The sequence below is a fragment of the Callithrix jacchus genome, chromosome 6 (genome assembly GCF_049354715.1).
Source record: "Callithrix jacchus isolate 240 chromosome 6, calJac240_pri, whole genome shotgun sequence".
NCBI classification, from domain to species: Eukaryota; Metazoa; Chordata; class Mammalia; order Primates; family Cebidae; genus Callithrix; species Callithrix jacchus.
The window spans coordinates 135,247,794-135,273,974 of NC_133507.1; the positions used below are offsets into that span (position 1 = coordinate 135,247,794).

At 39.1% G+C, this 26,181-nt stretch overlaps 1 protein-coding gene across 6 annotated transcripts in view; it reads left to right on the forward strand.

The window, feature by feature from the left end:
* The window catches only part of SPAG16 (sperm associated antigen 16), a 1,454,415-nt gene that overhangs the window by 497,232 nt on the left and 931,002 nt on the right, over positions 1–26,181 (forward strand). For 4 of the 6 annotated variants that reach the window (XM_078328429.1, XM_078328427.1, XM_035305611.3 and 1 more), the window contains 2 exons: positions 12,894–12,974; positions 24,035–24,162. In XM_078328429.1, coding sequence (XP_078184555.1) covers positions 12,894–12,974; positions 24,035–24,162 — 209 coding nt within the window. The remainder of the gene's footprint in view (positions 1–12,893; positions 12,975–24,034; positions 24,163–26,181) is intronic. The other 2 variants (XM_078328430.1, XM_002749732.6) reach the window with 1 other exon arrangement.

Consider the following 26,181-nt stretch of genomic DNA (forward strand, 5'->3'; position numbering starts at 1 on the left):
AATACAGTGACAATGCCTGGACCGGCCAGATAAATTGTTGGTTAACATTAGATTATCTGTCATAAATGAGATGTTGAAAAAAATGTTAAAGCATTGTATTCTGATTATGACTTAAAGCATTGATAGTGACACATTCATGGCAAATCAATAAGAGACAAGGCATTGTGTAGTGCAATTTTTAAGAGATTGACTTATCTTACCCCATGCTCTCAAAGACCACTTCTACAAAATTGCTGGACTTTAGAAATGAGGATAGGGAATCCCTACAGTCAAAGGCAATATTTTACTTTAAACAGAGTCCACATAACTATGCAGACAGTATATGGAGTTAATTTCAGCTGGACACTATTATATTCAGTCATTACTAATCTCAGCCATAAAAGAACCTCAGCGCAATCTCTAGAAATTGGATGGATTCCCATTGTAAGCCTTTTTAGGAGTTGGATACAAAATAACTTTTTGATTGCATTTGGAGGAGATAACATCATAGTTGGGGGTCTGATATGGTTAGATTCTGTGTCCCTACCCAAATCTCATCCTGAGTTGTAATCCCCTCATTTTGAGGGCAGAACAGGTGGAGATAATTGAATAATGGGAGTGGTTTTCTCCTTGCTGTTCCCTTGATAGTGAGTCTCACAAGATCTGATGGTTTTATAAGCATCTGGTATTTCCTCTGCTTACATTCACTCCATCCTACTTCCCTGTGAATAAGATGCCTGTTTCTCCTTTGCCTTCTGCCATGATTATAAGTTTCCTGAGGCCTCCCTAGTGATGCAGAACTGTGAGTCAATTAAACCTCTTTCCTTTATAAATAACCCAGTCTCAGGTATTTCTTCATAGCAAGGTAAGAATGGACTAATGAACTGATACAGTAAATTGGTACCACAGAGGGTGGCTGCTGTTCTCAAGATACCACAAAATATAGAAGCAACTTTGTAACTGGATAACAGGCAAAGGTTGAAACAGTTCAGAGGGCTTCAGAAGAAGACAGAAAGATGTGGGAAAGTCTGGAACTTCCTAGAGACTTCCTAGAGGCTTGTTTCAATTGGTGAAAGGCCCTTTTAGTCTCTGGTTCCCCAATTAAGGATTGAGTCTTAGCTGCCTGAATTAATTTTATTAAGAGATATAAGGGATGAGCTATCTTACTATACCCAGGTATCCACAATCTGCAGAATCCTGTAATGCCCAAAAATCCCCTTGATTGTTTGAGGGTTGGGGGAGGGGAAAGCAGGAAATGGGCTTAATCCTTTATTCGCCTAGTTTCCTGGTCCTCTCTGACAAAAATAGACCTAGAGGCTTCACTGAAGCCTGACAAAGCTGAGACTTAGCTTTTGAGATCTTGCATCCTTTGTTAGCCAGAAGGTTAAGAAGAGCCTTACTGCCTTCCTGAGTGATTTCCTCAGTTAGAGCACAATAGAGAATGTCATCTACATATTGTAAACTTTAAGCTGAGGATAAAGGAACTCAGAGAGATCCCTTGACAATACTTGCCCAAACAGGTTGGGGCCGTCTCAGAATCTCTGAGTTAACACCATCCAGGTTAGCTGGGTGGTCTGGTTGGAGGGATCCTTGAATGCAAACAGATACTGAGAGTGGAGGTATAGTGGTATGTAGAAAAAGGCATTCTTTAGGTCCAGGACTGTGAGTCATTTAGTTCCCTCAGGTATCTGAGTTAACAAAGTATAGAGATTGGGAACCACCAGATGGATCATAACCACAGCCTCATTAGGTAGGTGGAGGTCCTGGAGCAGTCTCCATTCCCCACTGGCTTTCTGTGCTCCCAATATTGGGGTATTACTAGGGCTGTTGCAGGGTTTGAGGAGGCCCTGCATCTTCAGGTTATCAATGATGACTTCTAGCCCTTTCCTAGTTTCTGGTTTTATGGGATATTGTCTCTGGTTAGTGAAGGGGGTGGGATCCTAAAGGTGGAATCAGACCAGTGTGGTGGTTGTGACTTTACCAATTTTTCCTTGAGCTGCAAAAACTTGTGGATTAGTATTAGTCTCCACCAGTGGGAGACAAAGAGTCTGCCGTGGAGCCAGAAGGATGGTAGTTCCTTATGAGCTAAAATATCTTTGTGAAGGAGGGGAGTTGCCCTTCAGGCATGATTTAAAAGGCATGAGTAAGCAAGAGGTTTCCTCAACTGCAAGTGAGTGGTTGGGAAAAATATCAGGTTAAAGGTTTTCTTGACATGCCTCTCAGTCATGCTAAGGGAGTAGGGGAGACCTGTATTGGAGAGGAGAACAGAAATGGCTGTGCTGGTATCCTAAAGGAAGTTTACTTTCCTCTCTTCAACTCCAGGAATCACTCAGGGCTCCTGATTGATTTTTTTTTCCAGTAAACAGCATTTTATTTTATGACACTCTGTGTTAATACAATAAATATACAAAACTTCCAACCCCCTGAAACATGCAACATTAGAGGGACACATGGAGGGCATTTCTGTACAACCATGACAGTCACCATGATGGCAGCGCAATATTAGTTACTGACAAAATATACAAACATCTCAAGATAAATAATCCAAGTCCCAAATTACAAATCACTGAGCAATGATTTTCCAGTGTTCAAGCTTTAGTTTGAAATAAAACAGCCATAATTTAATATTACAAACTGAAAAATGACACAGATGACTACTATGTGAAGATCATTTTATGACTATAATTTCATGACTGTGATTTTAGTATTAAATATAAAACATTAACAAATGCCAATCTTTTGCTGAATGAAAATTTAACAATTTACTGAGAAAGAAAAGTAAATATAAGAATTTAAAGCTCCGTTTATACTTGATCATACTATAAGCATTGCAATCATTTCAATGCACATGTATTTTTTTAAAAAACAATTTTCTCTCTCAAACTTGTATTAAATAACTGAATTTTAAAACATTTTCCCCATTTGCATAAAAAAAAGACACTGTGGGTAGTGGCACTTTGAGTTACTCGTGCCAGGGAGAGGAGCCCAAGGACCCAGCAGTCCTGCCTGACCACTTGTAAGTCTGGCTCTGCACTCAGTGACCTACATCTTTGGGGACAGTCCACCCTCCATTGGTTCCCTCCACAGATTGGACAGGGTCAGGGGGGCTTCTTCATGCTGTCTGGGCAGTTGTTAAGGTGCCCTGGCTTGCCACATTTGTTGCAGTTATCAGGTGCATATCAGGGATTCTGAGTTTTTAAGCCTACAAGGCAGCCATTTGAGCCTCGTCCTTTTTTCTTATATCTATCTCTTCTCTCTCTCGAGTCTCCTCCTAATCCCTGTTGTAAAAGACCCACGTAGTCACTTTCGGGAGGTTCTCTAAAGTACTATCTTGTCCCATGGCCTGCTTCTGCAGCTTCCTCCTGATATCAGGGGCTGCCTGAGTAATACACTTACCCTTTAGGATTAGTTGTCCTCCTGCAATTGAATTAGGGAATAGAGAGGAGTACCAAAGCCTCTCTTAGACTCTCAAGAAAGGAAATGGGTCATCTGATCCCTGGTCTATCATGGATAGTTTGGAGTAATTGAGAGGCTTAGTTCTAGTCCTTCATAAGCAACCAATATGCACATCTGAAAGTGTCTCTTCCTCCATTCTCCCATGATGTATTAGTCAGGGTTCTCTAGAGGGACCGAATAGGATATATCTGGGGATCACTCTTGGCCAGCAAGATGTTTCCAAACCTGAGTGGGTGAGTGCACGGGAAATACAGACAGACAGAAAGTGGGGTCAGGAGGGGTGTGGAAATCTTATTCCGCACCAAATTTATTTTTCAAAGGCTTAGTATATATACATTTTTCCAGGCTCTGGTTATGTCATTGCAAGAGGAAATGCAAATCACTAGATGACCTATACACAATCAGTGGTTGTAAAAGGTGATAGTCATTCCTGGTGCTCATAAAGAACATTTAAATGAAGACATTGTTCCTCGTGACTGCAAGATTTTTTGGTTTTGAGCATCTGATTATCTTTTAAATAGATTCCCTTTGTCTGTTCCTGATTCTTTTATCTCAAGTCCCCTCCTTCAGGAGGCCCTGTGTCTGGGCTCAAACCACCAGTATTGTAAAACTCGCTTTGCAAGCATTTACATGGGCGGGCTCCCCACAGATATATATATATATTTACACACACACACACATATATACATATATGTATATATACACACATATATAGTATATGTATATATATACATACATAAAAACTCCCATATATGAATATGTGAGATATATATATGAATTCATATTCATATATGGGAGGAATATGTGAGATATACATATATACACACATATATATTCATATATATCTCATATATATTCATATATGGGAGTTTTTATATATGTATATGTATGCATGTATGTATATATATAGTATACATATATATATATATATATATATATATATAGGAGTTTATTATGTATTAACTCACAAAATCACAAGGTCTTACAATAGGCCATATGCAAGCTATGGTGCAAGTAGAGCCAGTCTGAGTCCCAAAACTGAAAAATTTTGAGTCTGATGTTCCAGGGGAAAGCATCTGGCATAGGAGAAAGATGTAGGCTGAGGCTAGGCCATTCTGGTCTTCTCACATTTTTCTATCTGCTTTACATTATAGCCACACTGGCAGCTGATTAGATGGTGGCCACCCAGATTAAGAGTGGATCTATCTTTTCAGCCCACTGATTCAAATGTTAATTTTTTTCAGCAACACCCTCACAGACACACCCAGGATCACTACTTTGCATCCTATGAGCCAGTCAAGTTGACACTCAGTATTAACCATCACTAGTCGATCCCTTGTCAACTTGAACCCCTACACATCTCTTGAGATCATACATAATTTTCAAGTAAAGACAACAATAAGGTCATAATTACACCTAACATAATAAAATTATCCTTCATACAATGGGAAATACACCAATCCCCAACCCAAATACCATTATCTAAAGTTAACAACACTTAAACGCTGATGTGAAGTCAATAAATCTTATGTCATATGATAAAGCAAAAAGGAAATAAACTGAAGATATCTTCTTAGTACAGGTATACACATGCGCAAACATGTTTTTAATGAAAGATGAAGGAAATACTCATGACGATTACAGTCTTTGTTACTTCAGCTCATCATGCGGCCATACCTGGTATTGATGACTACATTCTTCTACTACATATTCTGTATTCCCTTTGCCTCCAGCAAGCACCTCAATAGGTGATTTTTTTTTTCTTATCCTGGTGGAACAACTCAAACTTCATTTCTGAAGGGTCTGGGTCATTTGGTGTCCTGCCTGGGTTGGGGTGTTGCAGTTTCCCATTGACGTTAATCATAGGGCATGGTAATACTACAAGACGCCCTAATGGATCTCCTGTATTTTATGTATACCCTTCCTTACCTCTGTTGTGGAGTAGTAGACTGATTTCATCTTGATAGTCTGGGTCAGTCACCTAAGCCAACACTGTACTCCCTTCTTAGCCTGTTGACTTAAAGGCAGGAGGAGTCCTACATGTCCAGGTGGCAGTCTTAACATCCAGTTTAATGGAATCAGTGTTATGTCACCTGGTGGAAGCATTCCTCTCTATATAACTCAGACTTCTAGGCCAGCAGAACATAATGTCACGGGAACAGGAAGCAAGATTCTTGCTAGTGGATCACTAGGAGTGATGGTGAATGGTGCCATTTAGACTTCCACCCCCTGTTTCCTGGCCCCATGAATCCTGGCTATATTGGATGCCGATTCAGAGCATACATGGCCTTCTGGAGAACTTTGCTTCAGCTCTGCGGAGTACTGTCACTTAGTTGGCATTGTAATTGTGACTTCAAAAAGCCATTCCACCATTCTATCAATCCAGCTGTGTCAGGATGATGAGGAACATGGTGAGAAAAATGAATTCCATAAGCATGACCCCACTGCCTCTCTTCTTTAGCTGTAAAGTGAGTGCCTTGGTCAGAGTCAATGCTGTGTGGAATACCATAGTGGTGGATAAGGCATTCCATGAGTCCATGGATGGTAGTCTTGGCAGGAGCATTGCATGTAGGATATGCAAACCCATATCCAAAATCAGTGTCTATTCCAGTGAGTACAAACCTCTGTCCTTTCCATGATGGAATAGGTTCAATATAATCAACCTGTCACCAGGTAGCTGGCTGATCACCCTGAGGAATGGTGCCATATTCAGGGCTCAGTGTTGGCCTCTGCTGCTGGCAAATTGGGCACTCAGCAGTGGCCATAGCCAGGTCAGCCTTCGAAGTCCATGTTGCTGAGCCCATGCATAACCTTCATCCCTGCCACCATGGCCACTTTGTTCATGGGCCTGTTGGGCAATGATGGGGTGCTAGAGAAGGAGGCTGAGTGGTGCCCACAGAATGGATCATCCTATCCATTTGATTATTAAAATTCTTCTCTTCTGAGGTTATCCATTGGTGAGTACTCACATGGGATACAAATATCTTCACAGTTCTGACCACTCAGAGAGGTCCATTCACATACCTCTTCCCCAGATTTCTTTGTCCCCAATTTCCCATCATGCTTCTTTCACATCCCTGACCATCCAGCCAAACCATTGGCTACAGCCCATGAGTCAGCATATAATCATACATCTGGCCATTTCTGCATCTGTGCAAAGTGTACAGCCAGGTGCACTGCTCGAAGTTGTGCCCACTGGGAAGATTTCGCTTTACTACTGTCCTTCAGGGATGCCCTAGAAAGGGGCTATAGGGCTGCAGCTGTCTACTTTGGGTGGTGCCTACATATGTGCAGAACCCTCTGTGAACCAGGACCTAGTCTTCTCTTCCTCAGTCAACTGATCATAGCGAACTCCCATGAGGCCATCAGTGCAGGCCGTGGAAGAGAAGATAGGGAGGCAGGAGTTGGAGACCATGGGCATTTGAGCCACTTCCTCATGTAACTTATGTTTGCCTTTGAAACCTGCTTGAGCCCAATCATGTATATACCACTTTCATTTGATATGGAATGCTACTGTGCATTGCCCACTTTATGGCTAGTTGGGTCAGAAAGCACTGAGTTCATGATAGGCAGTTCAGGTCACATGGTGACTTCATGACACGTAGTAAAATGTTCGGTTTCCACCAAAGTCTAGTAACAGGCTGAGAGCTGTCTCTCAAAAGGAGAGTAGTTATCTGCAAAAGATGGCAGGACCTGCTCCAAAATTTTAGAGGTCTTTGCTGTGATTCACCTATGGGGGCCTGCCAGAGGCTCCAATCAGCATCCTTATCTGCCACTGACACCTCTAGCACTATTGAATTTGCTGGGTTATATGGCCCAAGTGGCACAGCAGCTTGCACAGCAGCCTGGACCTGTTGCAGAGCCTTCTCCTGTTCTGGACCCCACTCAAAACTGGCAGCCTTTTGGGTCACTCAATGGATAGGCCATATTGGAAATGTGTTGCTTGCAAAATCCAAATAGGCCCACTAGGCATTGTACCTCTTTCTTGGTTATAGGTGGGGTCAAATTCAGCAACTTATTCTTCACCTTAGAAGGAATATTTCAAAAGATCCCATACCATTGGACCCCTAGAAATTTTACTGAAGCAGAAGTTCTCTACATTTTAGTCAGATTTATTTCCCATCTTCTCACATGCAAGTATCTTGCCAGTAAGTTCTGTGTGTTTGCTACTTCTTGCTCACTGGATTTAATTAGTATAATGACATGAATGTAATGGGCCAGTGTGACATCTTGTGGAAGCAAAAAGTGATCAAGATCTCTCTGGAAAAGATTATGACACAAAGCCAGAGAGTTGATATACTCCTGAGATAGGACAGTAAACGTATATCACTGGCCTTACCAGCTGAAAGCAAATTGGTTCTGGTGGGCATATTGGACAGGAATGGAGAAAAAGGCATTTGCCAAGTCAATGGCTACATACCAGGTACCAGGAGATGTGTTAATTTGCTCAAGCAATGAAACCACATTTGGTACAGCAGCTGCAATTGTAGGTACCACTTGTCGATCTTATGATAATGCACTGTCATTCTCCAAGATTCATCTGTCTTCTGCCCAAGCCAAATGAAAGAGTTGAAAGGGGATGTGATGGGAAAGATGCACCTCTGCATCTTTCAAGTTCTTGACAGTGGCACTAATCTCCACAGTTCCTCCAGGGATGGGATATGAGTTTTGATTTACTATTTTTTCTGGGTAGAGGAAGCTCTAATGGCTTCCATTTGGCCTTTCCCACCATTATAGTCCTCATCTTACCTGTCAGAGAGCCCACGTGGGAGTTCCGCAAGCTGCTAAGTATGTCTATGCCAATTCTGCATTCTAGCAGTGGGGAAATGACCACAGGATAAGTCCAGGGACCTACTGGATGCACTAAAATTCAGACTTGAGCTAAAACCACATTAGTTACCTAACCCTCCATAAGCCACTACTTTAACTGGTGGACCACAGTGACATTTTGGGTCCCTGGGAATCAATGTAACTCAGAGCCAGTGTCCAGTAGTCCCTGAAATGTCTGATATTTTCCCTTTCTCCAGTGCACAGTTACCCCAATAAAAGGCTGGATGTCTCCTTGGGGAAGGACAGGAGAAAGATTAACAGCATAAACTGTCGGTAATGTAATGGGGTCCTTCCTCAAAAGGACCTAGCCTCCCCTTCATTCAAAGAGTTCTGTGACTGTAAACTTTGTCTTGAGTCTGGAAATTGATTGAGGGGCCATGATTCTCTGTTTTTTGTTTTTATTTTTCTTTTTTGAGATGAAGTTTCGCTCTTGTTACCCAGGCTGGAGTGCAATGGCATGATCTCAGCTCACCGCAACCTCCGCCTCCTGGGTTCAGGCAATTCTCCTGCCTCAGCCTCCTGAGTAGCTGGGATTACAGGCACAGGCCACCATGCCCAGCTAATTTTTTTGTATTTTTAGTAGAGACGGGGTTTCACCATGTTGACCAGAATGGTCTCGATCTCTTGATCTCATGATCCACCTGCCTCGGCCTCCCAAAGTGCTGGGATTACAGGTGTGAACCACCGCGCCCGGCCTGATCCTTTGTTTTTATAATTCAAATTAGTCTTTTGTCCTTTCTACCTAGAAGTTGTCTGTTTTTATATATTAAGTAGAAATACAGTAGGCTTCCTATCAGTTTCTCTTCTAGGAACTCTGAGTAATTAGCCAATGCTAGAGCTCTACTCAAGTGAGACTATTCTGATTGCTTTTTTGTCACTGCTGTCCATTACAGTAGCTACGCTCACCTTGATTTTGATGGCTGAGTGCTGCCACTTGGTCCCTGCCATCTCAGGATCTAATTATTTCCATTGTATTTAAATTTTGTAGATGAGTGACTGTGGTTTCCATGGTTAGATCTGACATACAGAGAAAAGCAATTACAGGGCTTTTCAAAGATGAAGGTGCTGCCCACACAAATCTATATTGCAAGGCATTGGTTAAGGACATTTCTTCTGTAACCTCTCAGCTGATGAGTGGGCCTAAAGTGACTGATCCACTCCACCATCTCAGTCTCTCTAAGCCTTTGGATTCCTTCCTCTACATTAAACCAAGGGAGATCAGGCACAGTGGGCCATCATTTAATCCACATTTCAGCTAACCAAGCAAATAAACTCTAGAACCTTTTCTAACTCCCCAAGCTGCAATATTAAATGTAGAATCTCTACTTAGCGTGCCCAAATCATTAAATTTAACCTGATCCTCTGTGTTTCTTCCACCATTATCCAACACCCTTAATATCCATTCCCCTGCCTGTTCTCCAGATTTCTGTTTATATAAGTTAGAAAACTTAAGCAGTTATTTTCAAGTGTAGCACACCTCTAGGGACCCACTGGGACTTTAGTCTAGTTACAGGTCTAGAAGCAAACAGGGGTGTTGGGGGTGGCTCCTGAGAAGCATCAACATTATCTTGCCTGGCAACAGCCTCAGGTAGCACAGGGTTTATCTCCTCAGACCAAGGTAGAAAGGCTGATGGCAGCATGGATTGGGGAGGCATGAGAAGCTGTTCCTTCTGTCAAAAAAGGTTTATTGGAGTTTACAAGTGCAGTGTCACCAGCTTCGTCAGGGTCCTCCCACACATTCTCATTCCAAGTTGCAGGGTCCCACTCTTTTCCAGTCAATGCTGTCACTTTAATGTAGACACCTGGTAAGGATGTGCATGCATTTTTTGTTGCAGACTAGCCACTCACATGATAAGAGCTTGTGTCTGTTTTCTCGCAATGTCAGCTCTTTCTCTACAGGAGATAGGACTCTCACTCAGGGAAATCTTAGCAGATTTGAGGCTCAGTGTCTGCTTCTGAAGCTGGGAGGTAGAATTCCTGAGTTCATCATTTTCTTTCATCACTTTGTCCACTGAACTTAGAAGCAACCAATCAGCATTATTATGTTCCTTGGTTCTCCACATATGGTTAAAGGTATTATGTAGAGGGTCACTAAACTTCTTGCCTCTCAAGAGCAGTGAATCAGGAGTGTCAAATGCATTTATTTTGCATAACTCTATAAATAGTTCACACCAAGAACCATCAATGTTCTCCATACTATTAGAAGTAGAGACCTTACCATTTTTGGTCTAATCAGATTAAGCAGCCAACTCCAGAAACCATAAAACCAATGAAAGAACTCCATTCTTAATATTCTGTTCCTCTAGAACCACTCCTGATACCAAAATCTGTATTAGCCAGGGTTCTCTAGAGAAACAGAACTAATAGGAGACACACGCACACACACACACACACACACACACACACACACAGTGAAGTTTATTAAGTACTAACTTGCACAATAACAAGGTCCCACTGTAGGCCATCTGTAAGCTGTGGAGCAAGGAGAGCCAGTCTGATTCCCAAAACTGGTGAATTTGGAGTCTAATGTTCCAGGGCTGGAAGCATCCAGCATGAGAGAAAAATGTAGGCTTGGTGGCTAGGCCAGTCTGATCTTTTCACATTTTCCTGCCTGCTTTATATTCTAGCTGAACTAGCACCTGATTAGTTGGTGCCCACCCAGATTAAGGGTGGGTCTGCCTTTTCCAGCCCACTGACTCAAATGTTAATCTCCTTTGGCAACACCCTCACAGACACGCCCAAGATTAATACTTTGCATCCTTCAATTCAATGAAGTTGACACTCAGTATTAACCATCACACATGTCATGATTGGTGTCCCATTTAGGGTCCTCCAATGGTACTTCTGTTTTTACAGTTGTATAAGGCTCTTCCCCTTCCTTGGCACTATATGAGATACAAAGCTCATCCCCAAACTCCTCTACCACCTGCAGGGCTGTCTGCTTCTCAGCAGTAGTCAGGATTTGATTCCAAAGTAAGATTACATCCTTCCAGGAGAGTTCAAATACTTGGGTTAAATTTTGTGGAGCCTCTATATACCTGTCAGGCTCATCTGCTAAGATCCCCTTTAATTTGTCTTAAGCCCTGTAGAGTTCAGGAGACTTGTACCTTAATGGGGCTGTATTCACAAGGCATTTCATATAGGGGCATGAGTGAGGCTGGGATCTGCCTAAAACGAAGATTTTTAGGATGGAGGCAAAACAATATGCAACATTTTTTCTTCCGTCTGAGGGGTCAAAGGAGTCCCAGTGATTCAAGATACACTTGAGGGGAGCACAGGCTGTAGATGGTTTGTTACCTGCTGGAAAAGAGAGGGGAGAAAATACATCCCTCAGTCTCTCCCTTGCTCATCTTGAATTTGAAGGATTCCTCAAATCTCAGTACCTGGTATTGGCTCCATGGACAGGCTCTTGGTGCTTATGCCATAAATGTGAGCATGATCTCCCCGCCATGAAGCAGGAAGGACTAGTCGGCAGGGATAGTCATGCTTACCTGCACTATGTCCTAGCCTTCTATTGTTGACTGCCTCTGGATCCTCAGATCCAGTTTTCTTTTTAGGGCTCCAAAACAAAGCTTGAAAAATACATTGGAGTAATGCTAAGGTGAAGCTATAGAAATAGACCCTCCTCAGACAAAGGAAAGAAAGAGAACCCTGGGAACTGGGGACCTGATCTAATAAGATGTCTCCCAAAAGGAAAAAAATTAATCCCTCATATAGAAAAGCTCCTTGTATTTGCAGGATTATGTTGATTCCTGACATGGTGGGAAAAAAAACTACTTAAATGCAGAGGAGGGAAGGTGCCTGGGGGAAATAGCCTCTTGCACTATGCTAATGGATTTCTTCAATAGAGGAAGGGAAACTCCCTAAATTGTTGCATTTCCCTGTTTCTAAGAATGCACAGAAACACCGTTGTTTAGGATTACACTCCTGACGACTAAGCCAAGTATTAATTCTACTCAGTAATATTATCTCTTTGGGTTGTATATAAAGAGGGGATAGCAGCCAAAAGAGTCTTGAAAGAAAGAAAATGTGATAGGAAAGACTGGAAGTTTTGGTCTGACACTCGAACAGGCTGTCGGCGACTGGAGCCAGTCCAGGAGACTTCTGGTAACGTCAAGGTGTGGCCTTGGCCAGATGCCTTCAGTTGTCTCAGGACCTTATTTTGATCCCACATGACAGCTAGACCTCTGGAAGAGAAGCTGGATTGGAATAAAGCCAACATTCCCAACACCTGAGGGTGAAGGGGGATTGGCAAAATCCTCCCTAGCAAGCCTGTTCTCTGAAACTTGTAGACCAGCGGCTGTATTACCCACTCTAAACTGGCTGACAGAGGCCTCGTGTTCTATCCGTTTTTGGAAAAATATTTGAGGACAGGAGCCTCAGAATGAAAGCAGAGAGGCATAGGTCTACTTGCACTGTTTCATTGATCCTGGATGAACTCCCAGAAATATTGTGGGATTTGTGCTCCTAAGTTTGGTGAGTGGGAAGGAGTGGCATCCAGTGGCTTCTTCACTCCCATAGCTCAGTAAGCAGGAAGGAGTGGCACTCGGTGGCCTCTTCCCTCTTCTCTCCTTTAGTGCAGCAAGTGGAAGGGAGTGTTACAGGTCTTTTACTCTCTCTGCCCACAGCTTGGTGAGCAGGAGTGTGACTGCTTTCATTCAAGCAGTTCAGAGATTTCTGGATTCTTGTCTGGTGACCAAAAGAATAAGGTATGCATCACTATAGAGTGACTAAGGCAGAGTAGAATTGCATTCAGTGACACAAAGAAAGCTCTCAGCAGCAAGAGGGAACCCAAAAGCTTGTTGCCATCTGTCAGGCTGAGTCTGGAGTTTTTATAGGGTTAGAATGGGGGAATGAATGTGGATTGATTGGTCCATGGGTGGGACTGGAAAAGGCACCATTTGTTTGGTTAAAAGGCATCATTCAGAAGGAACCAATTGAGAGAGAGTAGATAAGATGGGGATGGAAGTTCTCACTCTGGTCCTGGACTTTATTTGGAACTGGCAGCTCAGTTTTCAGGCTTTAGGCTGTCCTTGCTTGAAGGTTGAGTTTCACCAGGGACCCATACCTGTCCACCTATGAATTTGTCTATCTTCTGTCTGTATCAATGGAACACTGCCTAATAAAGTTGTGAGAAGAGGGCCACCATCCTGTAGACCCCAGAAGGGTAGGTCCACTGACGGCTGCACCATGCACCTGGAAAAGCCACAGACACTCAACTCCAAGCCATGGAAGCAGCTGGGAGGGGAGCTATACCCTGCAAAGCCACAGGTGTGGAGCTGCCCAAGGCCATGGGAGCCTACCTCTTGCATCAGCATGATCTAGGTTTGAGACATGTAGTAAAAAAAGATCATTTTGGAACTTTAGGGTTTAGTGACTGCCCCGTTGGCTTTTAGACTTGCATGGGGCCTGCAGCCCCTTTGTTTTCACCAATTTCTCCCATTTGGAATGGGAGAATTTATGCAATGCCTGTACCCTCATTGTACATAGGAAATAACTAAATTGATTTTGATTTTACAGGCTATAGGTGGAAGGAACTTGCCTTGTCTCAGATGAGACTTTGGACTTGGACTTTTGGGTTAATGCTGAAATAAATGAAGACTTTGAGGGACTGTGGGAAGGCATCATTGGTTTTGAAATATAAGGACATGAAATTTGGGAGGTGTCAGAGCAGACTGATATGGATAGTTTCTGTGGCCCCACCTAAATCTCATCCTGAATTGTTATCCCCATAATTCCCACATTTTTAGAGTGAAACAGGTGGAGATAATTGAATCATGGGAGTGGTTTCCCCCATGCTGTGCTCCTGATAGTGAATGAGTCTCACAAGATCTGATGTCTGGCATTTCCCCTGCTTGCACTCATTCTGTCCTGCTGCCCTGTGAAGAAGGTGCCTGTTTCCCCTTTGCCTTCTGCCATAATTGTAAGTGTCCTAAGGTCTCCCCAGCGATGTGGAATTATAAGTCAATTCAAGCTCTTTCCTTTAGAAATCATCCAGTCTCGGCTATTTCTTCATAGCAGTGTGAGAATGGAATAATACAGGGTTGTATATCAGAAGTCATATAAAGATCAAAGAATATCAAATAGGTATATTTACATTTTGTCATGAGGTTCTGTCAAGCCACTCTGACTTTAATAAGCAGACCACCTTAGCTGTTTTGTCATCTTAAGTCTAGCTAGCAAAATAAAACACTGTATCAATGTAGCAGTATATGTGAAAGGGATTTGTAAATTCAGTCATAAATATGAGTACTATTTTTTACTAATGGAATCTTTTTTTTTTTTTGAGATGGATTCTTGCTCTGTCACCCAGCTGGAATGCAGTGGCTCAATCTTGGCTCACTGCAACCTCCACCACCTGGGTTCAAGCAATTCACCTGCCTCAGCCTCCCAAGTAGCTGAGACTACAGGCATGTGGCACCACACCTGGTTAATTTTTTTATTTTAGTAGAGACAGGGTTTCTCCATGCTGACCATGATGATCTCGATCTCCTGACCTCGTGATTTGCTTGCCTGCCTCGGCCTCCCAAAGTGCTGGGATTATAGGTGTGAACCACCGTTCCTGGCCACTCATGGGAAATTTTTAAGTATGGCTTCTTCTTGTGACCTGTGAACATGAATGTGATGATAGCTACTATTACAAAAATACTCCTTATTCTCTACTCTCAAGGATAGTGATTCACTAGAAACAGTTTCTTTTAAAGTACTTTGAGATCAGGGAATGCCTTTCATAGTTCCATATCCCAGGCATTTAGCTTGCCACTTACACATTAATACATTTTTCTGAATGAATTAATAAAAAGTATGTGAACGTTCCAGAAGATTCTGTTGTATTCCTACTCTTTGTGTGGTGGGAGGGGGAAGCTAAAATCAAGAAGGCTTCACTTAATTATTTTTATCTGTTCATCTTCTGAATAGTCTTAGGAATCTTCAATTTAACCAATAGTCTTAAATAATCTTACTAAGGATTTTTAATACATTTAATGAGTTATTATAAATCAAAGATAGGGATAGAAAATTGGCAGTCCATAGACGCATTTTGTTTGGTCCTCCTAATGTTGACATTTCTCAGGGTTAAACAATTATAATAAAAATTTACTGTCAGCATTCAAAATTTATTCTAATCACCTAAATATGTATTTGTTTCTCTTTTTCTTCTCCAGCCACACTAGCCTCCTGCTTTTTTTGGAAAATGCCACATTGGACTTCGAACTGGCTTTTTCCTATGCCAGGAATGTTCTTCCCTAAATGTCATCATGATCAATTCTATCACTGTCTCAGTCTTCATTCTCATGTCACCTTCTCTATGAGGCCTTGCCAGATTGCCGCATGTGTAATTTCATACATTATCCTCTACAAAATTCTCCCTATGTACTTCCAATCTCTCTTACCCTGTTGTCTTTTCCTTTCCACTGCATTTTTATCTAACATTTTATGTGATATACTTGAATATATTTATTATCTATTTTCTGTCTCCTCAATATATTATAAGCTACATGAGGGTTGGGATCTTTTTGTCTGTTTTTGTGTATGTTTACTAGTGTATTTCAGGCAACTGGAATAATGCCTGATAAATTAAGACTGTCAATAAATATTTGTTGAACGACTCAATGAAAACCCCAAATATATGGCTTTTTGAAAAAAAGCACTACCTCTTAACATTGTGCTTACATTCGTACACCCCCTCCACCATTTGTTGGAACTGAGAGGCAGCAGGTGCTTTAGGCAAGACATGCATGCATTCCTCAGCCCTCTACAGCCATCACCACCCTACTTGTGTTCCCAGTGCTAAGCCTTATCTGCTTTGGCATTTATCTTCATATTTTGTAATTTATTTTTTTAACAGTAAAGAGGAGAACTATGTCTAATACTCATGTCTATATCAAAAAGGGGTAACATGGGAACAAGAAAGAGCAAGAAAGTTATGTTTACTGAAACAAGGGGGACAGTATATTCTATGTTGAGGTGAAGAATTGATCTATGTGTTAAACCTGTAGAATGCATCTCTTCATATGCCCACCTAATTCATGCCTGGCTTTTGAATGTCTGACCTCTGCTCTAAGTGGTCATAACTGCAACTTTACTTAAAATTCAAAGATAAGAAGTATGGAAGCATACATTATCAGAAAGAAGATACATATTATGGAAGCTTGTAGTAAGATCAAGTATCTTGAGTTGCTAATAGTGGAATTTAGTTATTTTACTGTGGAATTTTATTACATTTTAAATTGCCAAACTACATGGAAATAATCTTTGTGGATATCTACAGAAAATGAAATTTTCAGTTAGCTAAGATGCTATCACTTTAGGCATAAACTTGCATTTATAGCTGGGCATGTAAAGCAAACAGATGCCAACTGGTTGGGACAGTACTATTTGGCATGTCCCCTTAGCCAATAATGCAAATAAGTTAGCCTTGCTACAGCAAAGTTTTGCCTTGCCTTTGAGGAATGGAAGCAGATGAAAGTAGAGAAGAGATGTCCATACTTTCTATCCACAAAACTAATCAGAAAATCATAGACATTTATTCAGAGTAATACCATAACTGAAATAGATGAATCCATGAATTCTTAATTTAGCAAACCTGTTAAAAACTAGGTGACCATTTTCAAAAGCTGTTCCATTTGTTGACTTTTGTGTAAAGCATTGTCTAGCACTGTTTCAGCGCCCAATATTGACAGAAATGGTCACTTATGTCATCATATGGCACATACTTTGAACCTTCCTGTGCTTTTGGTTACCTGTCTTTCTATTTTGTGTACTCCCCCTTTGAATATTTTTAAGTTTGCAACACTTTTATGTGATTATCACAGTGTTAAACAAAAGTTATAATTTAGTGTCTAGGATTATTATTATTTTTGAGACAGAGTCTTGCTCTGTTGCCATGCTGGACTACAGTGGCGCAATCTCTGCTCACTGCAACCTCTGATTCTTGGGTTGAAGCGATTCTCCTGCCTCAGTCTCCTGAGTAGCTGGGGCTACAGGTGTGCACCACCACACCCAGCTAAATTTTTTTTGTATTTTAATAGAGACAGGGTTTCACCATGTTGGCCAGAATCGTCTCGATCTTATAATTTTCCCACCTCAGCCTCCCAAAGTGTTGAGATTACAGGTGTGTGAGCCACTGTGCCTGGTCATGTCTAGGATTATTTTACATGTAACATATAACTGACCCTTTTTAGATGTTTTTATTATTGCATAACAAGCTTATCAAAAAGAAAAATTGAGTGACTTAGAAATAATTGTCATTAAATTGTAATTATTAATCTGTTATCATTAAAGTCAGGATAAGATAGCTGAGCTGTATTGCAATTTCAATTACAAAAATGGGTGCTTATTTTTCATTTTGTAAGCCTGCCAACTACAGCATATATTAGGCAGTGAATGTAACATGATAAGTCATTCAATTCAGCAATTTCCAGTTGGTCAGATACATCTTCAGGCAAATTTAACCTTTATAAGTCTTATTCTTGGTCTCTGCTTTGTAGAGAATACACAATTGTTTATTTTAAATGAAAATTATATTTAGAGGGATATGATCTAAAAGTCATTGATATTTCCACTTCTATCAATTTTAGGTTACATGCTGCCAGGCAAGAGGAATTAATAAAAGCTTAGAAAGTCTTCATTCATTTTCAAAGTATACTTCTAGTGGAGAAACTGCCTTACTTTCCAAATCTTAATAGAATATGTTCTTTATTGATAAATATCCAATCCATTGACTTTTGTCATCTTTCAATTAATTGCTCACATTTTTTTGTTTTAAATAAGGTTTTAAAAGTTGTTATAACCATTTATCACAACTGTGAACTGACTTAATTTAAAACCATCAGCAAAATAAACACCTGTATTTTAGTAGCTACCCATAAGCAATAACTAGATATTATGTAAGTGCCCCCTGACCTCTTGAATCCTGCCTCAATTTTGTTTAGCCTCTGTTTAGGTTCCTGGGGATTATGGGAGCCTACAGGATGGCTTCCAAAGAAATAGAAGGATAAGTAACCCAGGTGTGTCCACTTTGTGCCAGTAAGAAGAATTATGCCAGCTGGCTGCCTGTGCATAGTGCATAGTGAACAGAATATTTCTTGCATTCCCCGATAGGAAATTTTAGTTAAAGGGACACAAACGAATTGGATCATTGTTCACATTTCTCATAAAATGTCTGTGCAAAAGAAGGTGTAGACTTCATTCTTTGCTTTATGACACAAGTTTATTAACGCTGCCATTGTAGTGATTTTTGTAAAGGAAAGAAGCATCAGAATATCACTGAAATATATACTATAATTGGGAATTGCAAACAGTAATAGGATATTTTGATTTGGTAATGAGAATAGAAAATGAGACTTTCCTAAACTTTTTTTAGTATGTGTCATCTTATGTAAAACTTGAAATTTTGTGTCTGCACAAAAACCCAACTAAACTATCTCAGTGGCTTAAAACAGCAAAACATATCTTTCTTGCACTACATTGTAGGTTTGCAAAGGGGCTTCGTGCATCATAATCACTGAAGAGCACAGGCTGGATGGGAGTGCCTGACCCATACTTTCGTATTATCAGATGAAGGGTACAAAGGAGTGGCCAAACACATGCTGGCACTTCAGGCTTGCTCCCAGAGGTGCCCCATGTTGCTTTTGCTCACATTTCATTGGTCAGGTAAGTCACATGGCCACACTCAGGTACAAGAGGGCATAGCACTGCCATTTGTAAATAACTCTAACACTACTAAATATGCTGAATTTGTTTCAGTTTAAGGAAATGTCAGCAGTGAAAATCGGTGCCATGTGCTGGGTTTTGATGGTAGTCAGATTATAAGCATATTCTTATTTAGTAGGAAGGAGGAGGTTTATAAAATCAAATGGCATAACAGTTCTTCTAATTTGTATGTTTTATTAACTAATAAAATTGAGATTTAGGTGTAATTATGTTCTTCTTAGGTAATTATAAACCATCAGTGGAACATGCTATTTGAAATATCTGATTATTCCCTGACACAGAATCTGGTAATAGATGAGAAAAAGGCTATGCGAATCATGGTTCTGATTAAGAGTGTAGAATTACGTGGCCAGGAACCAGGTTGTTAATAAAGTGGCAAAGCCCATTTATGCTAGAAAAAAAAAAGAATATTAAATAGACAAGCCATTAAGTTAATTTGCTTATATTCTTTTAAATCTGGTATTTATAGTTTATTTAATTACCTGATTTTCTGTGTTGAAAGTAATATTAATTTCTTATAGAAAAATTTATAATGTTACAAAACATTATAAAATAAAAAGCATATAAATGTAGTTAATATTTATACACTTTTTGTTGCACATATATATGTGTAAGTATATCATACATATGTCATCTATACTATGTGGACACTTTCCTATGACTGTATTCTTCATGAATCTAATTATGTAATTATTAATAACTAAATAATGTTTCATCACTTGGATGCATGGCATTCTATGGTTCAATCAACTAACATCCTTCATTTGAAATTTAGGTGTTTCTAGTCCTTCACTATAGTGAACAATGATCCACAGAAAATTTTATATGAAGATCTTAGCAAACTGGTCTGAATATTTTCTCAGAATAAGTTTTCTGAAATTGACTTACTTATGGAAGGTGTTTGGTCATTATTTAATATGTTCGATATATATTGCCAAATTTCTTTCTAGAAAGTCTGTAGTATTACCCGCAGTGTATAAGAGCACCTCTACAAATTTACATGGTATATATATTGAACCTATTATAGTAATGCTTACAGATAGGCTTCATAAATCTTTTAACTGTTTGCTAAATTTTGAGAAGAGTCGTTAATCAGATGGATTCTCAAACTTTAGCAAGCCTCAGAATCACCTGGAAAGCTCATTGAAAACATAGATTGTTGGGCCCCGTTCTCAGAGACTCTGATGTAGTAAATTTGGGAACTTGCATTACAAGTAAGTTCACCAGATACTTTTGATGCCCTGGTCAGAGGATTGCTTCTGGGAGAGCTGTTGAAATTGACGAATGGGAGTTTGTTTTAAATATTCACTATTATTCAACATAGTAAAAATATGCACTTATTTATAAATCTAATCATCATTTTCTGTGTTTTTAAATCAAGCAGATCTTTGATATCTTTTCCCTTAGTTTATGACACAAATAAGAAGTTTAGTCTAGAATATAATGTCAAAACAATGAAGTTGTAAAGTTTCTAAGTGAATGTTTATGGTTGTACATCTTTTGTGTTCGTTTTATGGCTTCAGCCTTATCTAATGTTGAGTCAAAGTAAAAAATGATTCAGTGATAAATTTAAAATACATTGAAAGTATTTTGTTTTATATAAACATCTAGAATAGAAAACTTAAAGAATAATTAAATACTTGAGGAGTACTAAATTAAAAATATTTAAGTACATTTGGGAAACAGAATTTTGCAAATATAATCCTTCTCCCTACAGTGTAAAGCTCAAGAAATGAAAACAGACATAAAGGTCAAGAAATTGAATAAATATATGAGTTAGAAAGGTTTTTCCTAACCCATTCTTATTTACACGCTTAGATTGTGAATATCAATTAGCTCAATCAAGTCCTGCTGATAATGTCAGCTGTCAGTCACTCCTAGGTAGTGATGTGTGAAGTTTGTCAGCAGGTAATGGGCCATTTGAGTGATGAATGAAATAATGAGGACACAGAGGCCCAAACAAAACTTCTCCATTTTTGGTAAATTTCTCTCCACATGGGGAATTAAGACAAGGAAAGAAAAGCCACATAAAATCTGTTTTAACAGGGTGTTTATATTAAAAATAGCTATTTTAACGTATCACTTAACTTTCTTTTTAAAAATTAATTTAAATGGTCAGTGATGGATTATCATCGTTTCACAATAGTATTGATCAGTGTAAGCAATACTAGCTACTGCAAGAGATAGGCTTGCTCTAAGATTCACATTGGTATTTTGACTTGTATTGAATATTTAAATTGAACTTCTTCAGAAGTTTATTAGAAGACTTTCTGAGTCCATGGACTAGCTATACTAATAAGACCTAGCTTTATGTCTCTGAATAAAGTGTAGTTTCTTTCTTTAGGCTTAATACATTTCTTATTAATGTTCTAGCAGTTATTTATATCTGATTGCTGTTAGAGTTAGTGAAATATTTTTCTTTTTCTTTCCCTCCCCTCCTCTCCCTTCTCCTCCACTCCCTTCCCGTCCCCTCCCCTTCCTTTCCTTTTCTTCCTTCACTGAGGAACCCATTACCTTCAATGTTTTTTTCTTTATGTTAGAAATATTTGAATTACTCTCTTCTAGCTATTTTGAAACGTACTATAGATTATTGTAAACTATAGTCACCCTGCTGATCTACAGAACACTAGGTCTTATTTCTTCTATCAAACCGTGTATTTAAATGTACCCATTATTCAACTTCTCTTCAACTTGCCTTCTCCACTGAGCTTTTCAGCCTCCAGTAACCACCAATCTATTCTCTATCTTCTTAGATCCACTTTTTTAGCTACCACATATGAGTGAGAGCATGCACTATTTGTATTTTGGTGCTTGGTATATTTCATGTGATATAATAAAGAGATGTCTGCATTCTTATGTTTAATGCAGCACTATTCATAATAACTGAAATATGGAATCAACCTAAGTGTCCATGAATGGATGAGTGAAAAAAAATGTGGTATGTATATATAATGGAATAATATTTTTCCATAAAAAGGAATGAAATCCTGTCATTTGCAGCAACATGGATGAAACAGAAAGTTATTACATTAAGTGAAACAGGCCAAGCACAGATCTTCCATTTTTTAAAAATAAAACTATATTTAATTCCAACTGGCCCATGAAGCAATAACTTATTTTATTATTGGTACTGGGACATACAGAGATAGCCAGCAGTTAACTGATTATGAAACTGGAATTCAGAGGGGTAAGATTATATTAAAATCAAGTCAGCTTCAATCAATATCCCAGGAGAATATTGAAGACGACTTGGTGAAACTCTGTCCACACTGAAACTCTGTCCACACTGAAAATCCAGGTGTGGTGGCGGGTGCCTGTAATCCCAGCTACTTGGGATCCTGAGGCAGGAGAATCACTTAAACCTGGGATGCGGAGGTTGCAGTGAGCCGAGATCGAGCTGCTGCACTCCAGTGTGGGCGACAGAGAGAGACTCCATCTTAAAAAAAGAAGAGTCCGGGCGCGGTGGCTCAAGCCTGTAATCCCAGCACTTTGGGAGGCCGAGGCGGGTGGATCACGACGTCAAGAGATCGGGACCATCCTGGTTAACATGGTGAAACCCCATCTCTATTAAAAAAAAATATAAAAAATTAGTTGGGCATGGTGGCGCGTGCCTGTAATCCCAGCTACTCAGGAAGCTGAGGCAGGAGAATTGCCTGAACCCAGGAGGCGGAGTTGCGGTGAGCTGAGGTCGCGCCATTGCACTCCAGACTGGGTAATAAGAGCGAAACTCCGTCTCAAAAAAAAAAAAAAGAAAAAAGAAAGAAAAGAAAGAAAATATACCATTTTATATTTGAAAATTGGCTTTATCGGTTTTTTCAGCTCTGAGAATATATTAAAGAATCTACTAGAATATAATCCCCATAAGGGCAAGATTTTTTTATCTACTTCGGTCACTGATAGATTTTCATGCCGGATTTGCACGGTGGCTCACTTCTGTAATCCCAGCATGTTGGGAGGCCGAGGCAGGTTGATCATGAGGTCAGGAGATGGAGACCATCCTGGCTATCGCGGTGAAATCCCATCTCTACTAAAAATACAAAAAACCAGCTGGGCATGGTGGCACGTGCCTGTGGTCCCAGCTACTCAGGTGTCTGAGGCAGAAGAATCGCTTGAACCCGGGACGTGGAGGTTGCAGTGAGCCGAGATTGTGCCATGGCACTCCAGCCTGGGCAACAAAAGCAAAAAAAGATTTTCATGTGTAAAATAATGCTTGAGATAAAACATTTTTGAATAAATAAATGGGTGCAAAAATTCACAATGTGAGCCTTCTCTCAGAGCAATTTTAAAGAATTAGCTGTAAGGGGATTCCTAACTTCCTTTTTTGAGTAGAGTTAAGCAATTAATCTATCCATCATTATGTGTTCAGTGCTTATTTGTAGCATGTCCTTTTTCCACTGAGGAAAGACTACTTTCTCATGGACTGAAAACGCTCTTTGATCTTTAGCTATGGTTTGCTTGGTGGAGAGGGAGGTGACCAACAAATGACAGATGTGGATTCTAATGTACGTGATTTGAAAGGATTAATAGACATGGTTTACCTTAAGTAAATGGTTTTAAATTATCCCTGTGTCCTTAGATTTAACAAGAGAACCATAATCAATCAATTCGCAAATGTTAACTTTGTTACCCAATGAAAGTGTTTTTAGTCTGCCATTTATAGGGGACAAAGGGGTATAAGAATTATCATAGACTTTCAGCTGGTGACATTACTGTTGGACCTGGAAAGCTTATTTAAAAAAAGACAACCAAAAATATATGACAATTCTATATTGCGCTTCATTAGAATCCAAATAGGGAGTATTTTCAAATAATTTTCATCACGTAGCATGTGGCTTAGAATTGAAATTGGTTATATAAATTGGTATGCGCCTTTTTAAAAATTTTATCTTTTTAAATATTTTCTCAAAACTAAAATTGGAAATGAAGGACTTAATGTAAATTCTGGGCAAATATAATTATTATGTTTATGTTGTCCCTTAATATTAAATAAGAGGATCAACATGTGCAGTGATTTGGATATTTAACTCAGAGCTCTTGTTTAATTTTTTTTCTCTAGGATTCTGAATTTCCCGTAGATATGCAACCGAATCCAAACCTGAATGTTTGTAAAGAAAATCTTTCTCCAGCAAAATTTGACTACAAGCTGAAAAACATTTTTAGACTTCATGAACTTCCAGTGAGCTGGTATGATTTTTGATGTTTTATTAATACTTTTGAGATTTTATTTTCATGTCAAAATTTTGGTGCTCTTATTATTCATGGTCGAAATGGTTTGCTTTTAGCCTTTCAAAATTGCTACTCATAGCAGTGAAAGAATCTGCTTATAGCTGCTGTAAGAATCTTAAAAGTAATTGGTTTAAGCACTTGGTGGCAGTGCAGACTAAGTGCACTATTGTGTGTTTTATTGCAGAGGTTGGAGTAAAAATTCACAAATCATTTTTACAGAAGTTCCTAGGATTACTTTAAAGATAGGATCTCAGCAACTATGCAATTCATTTGTTTATTTTACTTACCAATTTTACCAACGTACTTTCCCCCCATTAATAAATCCTTTTTACTTGTTTGTTCTGAGGACCATAATTTTGTGAACTATAATCACATAGGTTTAAAGATGAAACTTGGTGTTACTCAACATTTATTGAAATAAATTGTTTTATGAACCTACATATTTATATTCATAACGTTTTTATTTAAAATCTTATAGAATGGATAGTATTTTATTCAAAATTAAAAAATATTTCTGTGGAAAATATACTTATATAAACCTTTTAATTCCATGGTTCATTTACATTTCATTAAATGGTCATCTTTTGTTGATAATCATGGATATATGATTTACTACAAGCTGAAAAACATTTTTAGACTTCATGAACTTCCAGTGAGCTGGTATGTTAATCATGAATATCCATGATTATCAACAAAATTGGTTTAGTTTATATAAGTAACATTTTCTTGTATTTGGTCATAGAGTCCTTAATTTATGTAACTGTTCTTCAAGAAATCTAAGACTTGTACAAAAATATATGGCATTTGTTTTGTAATTGCTCCTTTTATACTTAAGGAGGACTAATGACTCAGAAGAGACATTAACTAATCTTTAACACATATATTTTACTTGTGGTATATTTTTTTTTCATTTGCAAAGTCTCCTCTGCTCTTGATGACCATATGGTCTGTGCAATCTACTTCCTAAACTCCATTTGTTTGATTATTTCCTGGTAGCAAGTATATTGTCTATGGTATATTTCCTAAGAGCATAGCGCATATGAATACATCTGTCATGACCTAAAGTAGTAGGTGAATGAATTGAAAAGGTCTGTTTGTAAAGGGAACCATAAAAATGATACATTTATACCTTAATGTTCTATTTCAATGTGAGACAAGTGCCTGTACATTTATATGCAAGTCTTTTGATGTAAAGTCATGACATTTTCTTAAATATCTATTGATTGGAATGCTACACAATATTTCTTACCTAAGCCAGGCCAAAAATGCATATTCTACATTTTCAATTTGTAATTTTTAAAATCTAAAATAAGAACTTCAGACAACTTCAGATGATCTTCCCACCTTTTTATAACATTAATTTAATTTTCATTGACTGCAAATCTGTTTTATAATTCTGATATTTCATCACTGTAACTAATGTTTAATTATACTACAATAGCAAACACAACTGGCTTATAAACAGGTTTAGGACCAAACTCCGTGAACCCTGAATCATGAACCTTGACTGATGGTAGTAGCCAGTGCTGGCCTACTTGTGTGTGATTGGAGAGCTCTGAATAGTTGGGGTTCAGTGAGTGCAGCTTGTGTATTTTATGGAGACAATGGAACGTGTTGGTCAATACAGCAGTTAAGCGGTGGTTAAAGAAAAGCTTTTATTAAATGAAAATGTGGAGAAGAAATGGAGGGAAACATTTAGGTCATAGTCAAAGGCAAAATATGGATTTCAGCTTAATACATTTCCAGCATTCGGAAAGACAGCTGTCCTGATTACTACTACTGCAACCCAAGGAATCCTTTTTATTTTTTTTTGTAACAATCTTCACTACTTAATCACTATTAGGAGGGAAGGCCGTAGCATTATTAGTTAATTAGTAGAAAAATAAATTGGTAATAGAAAAATAACTACTAGTCTTTTAGGGTAACATACCTCAGTGGAAGATTAAGTTGTGACTTTGGAACAACTTACTTACTTGG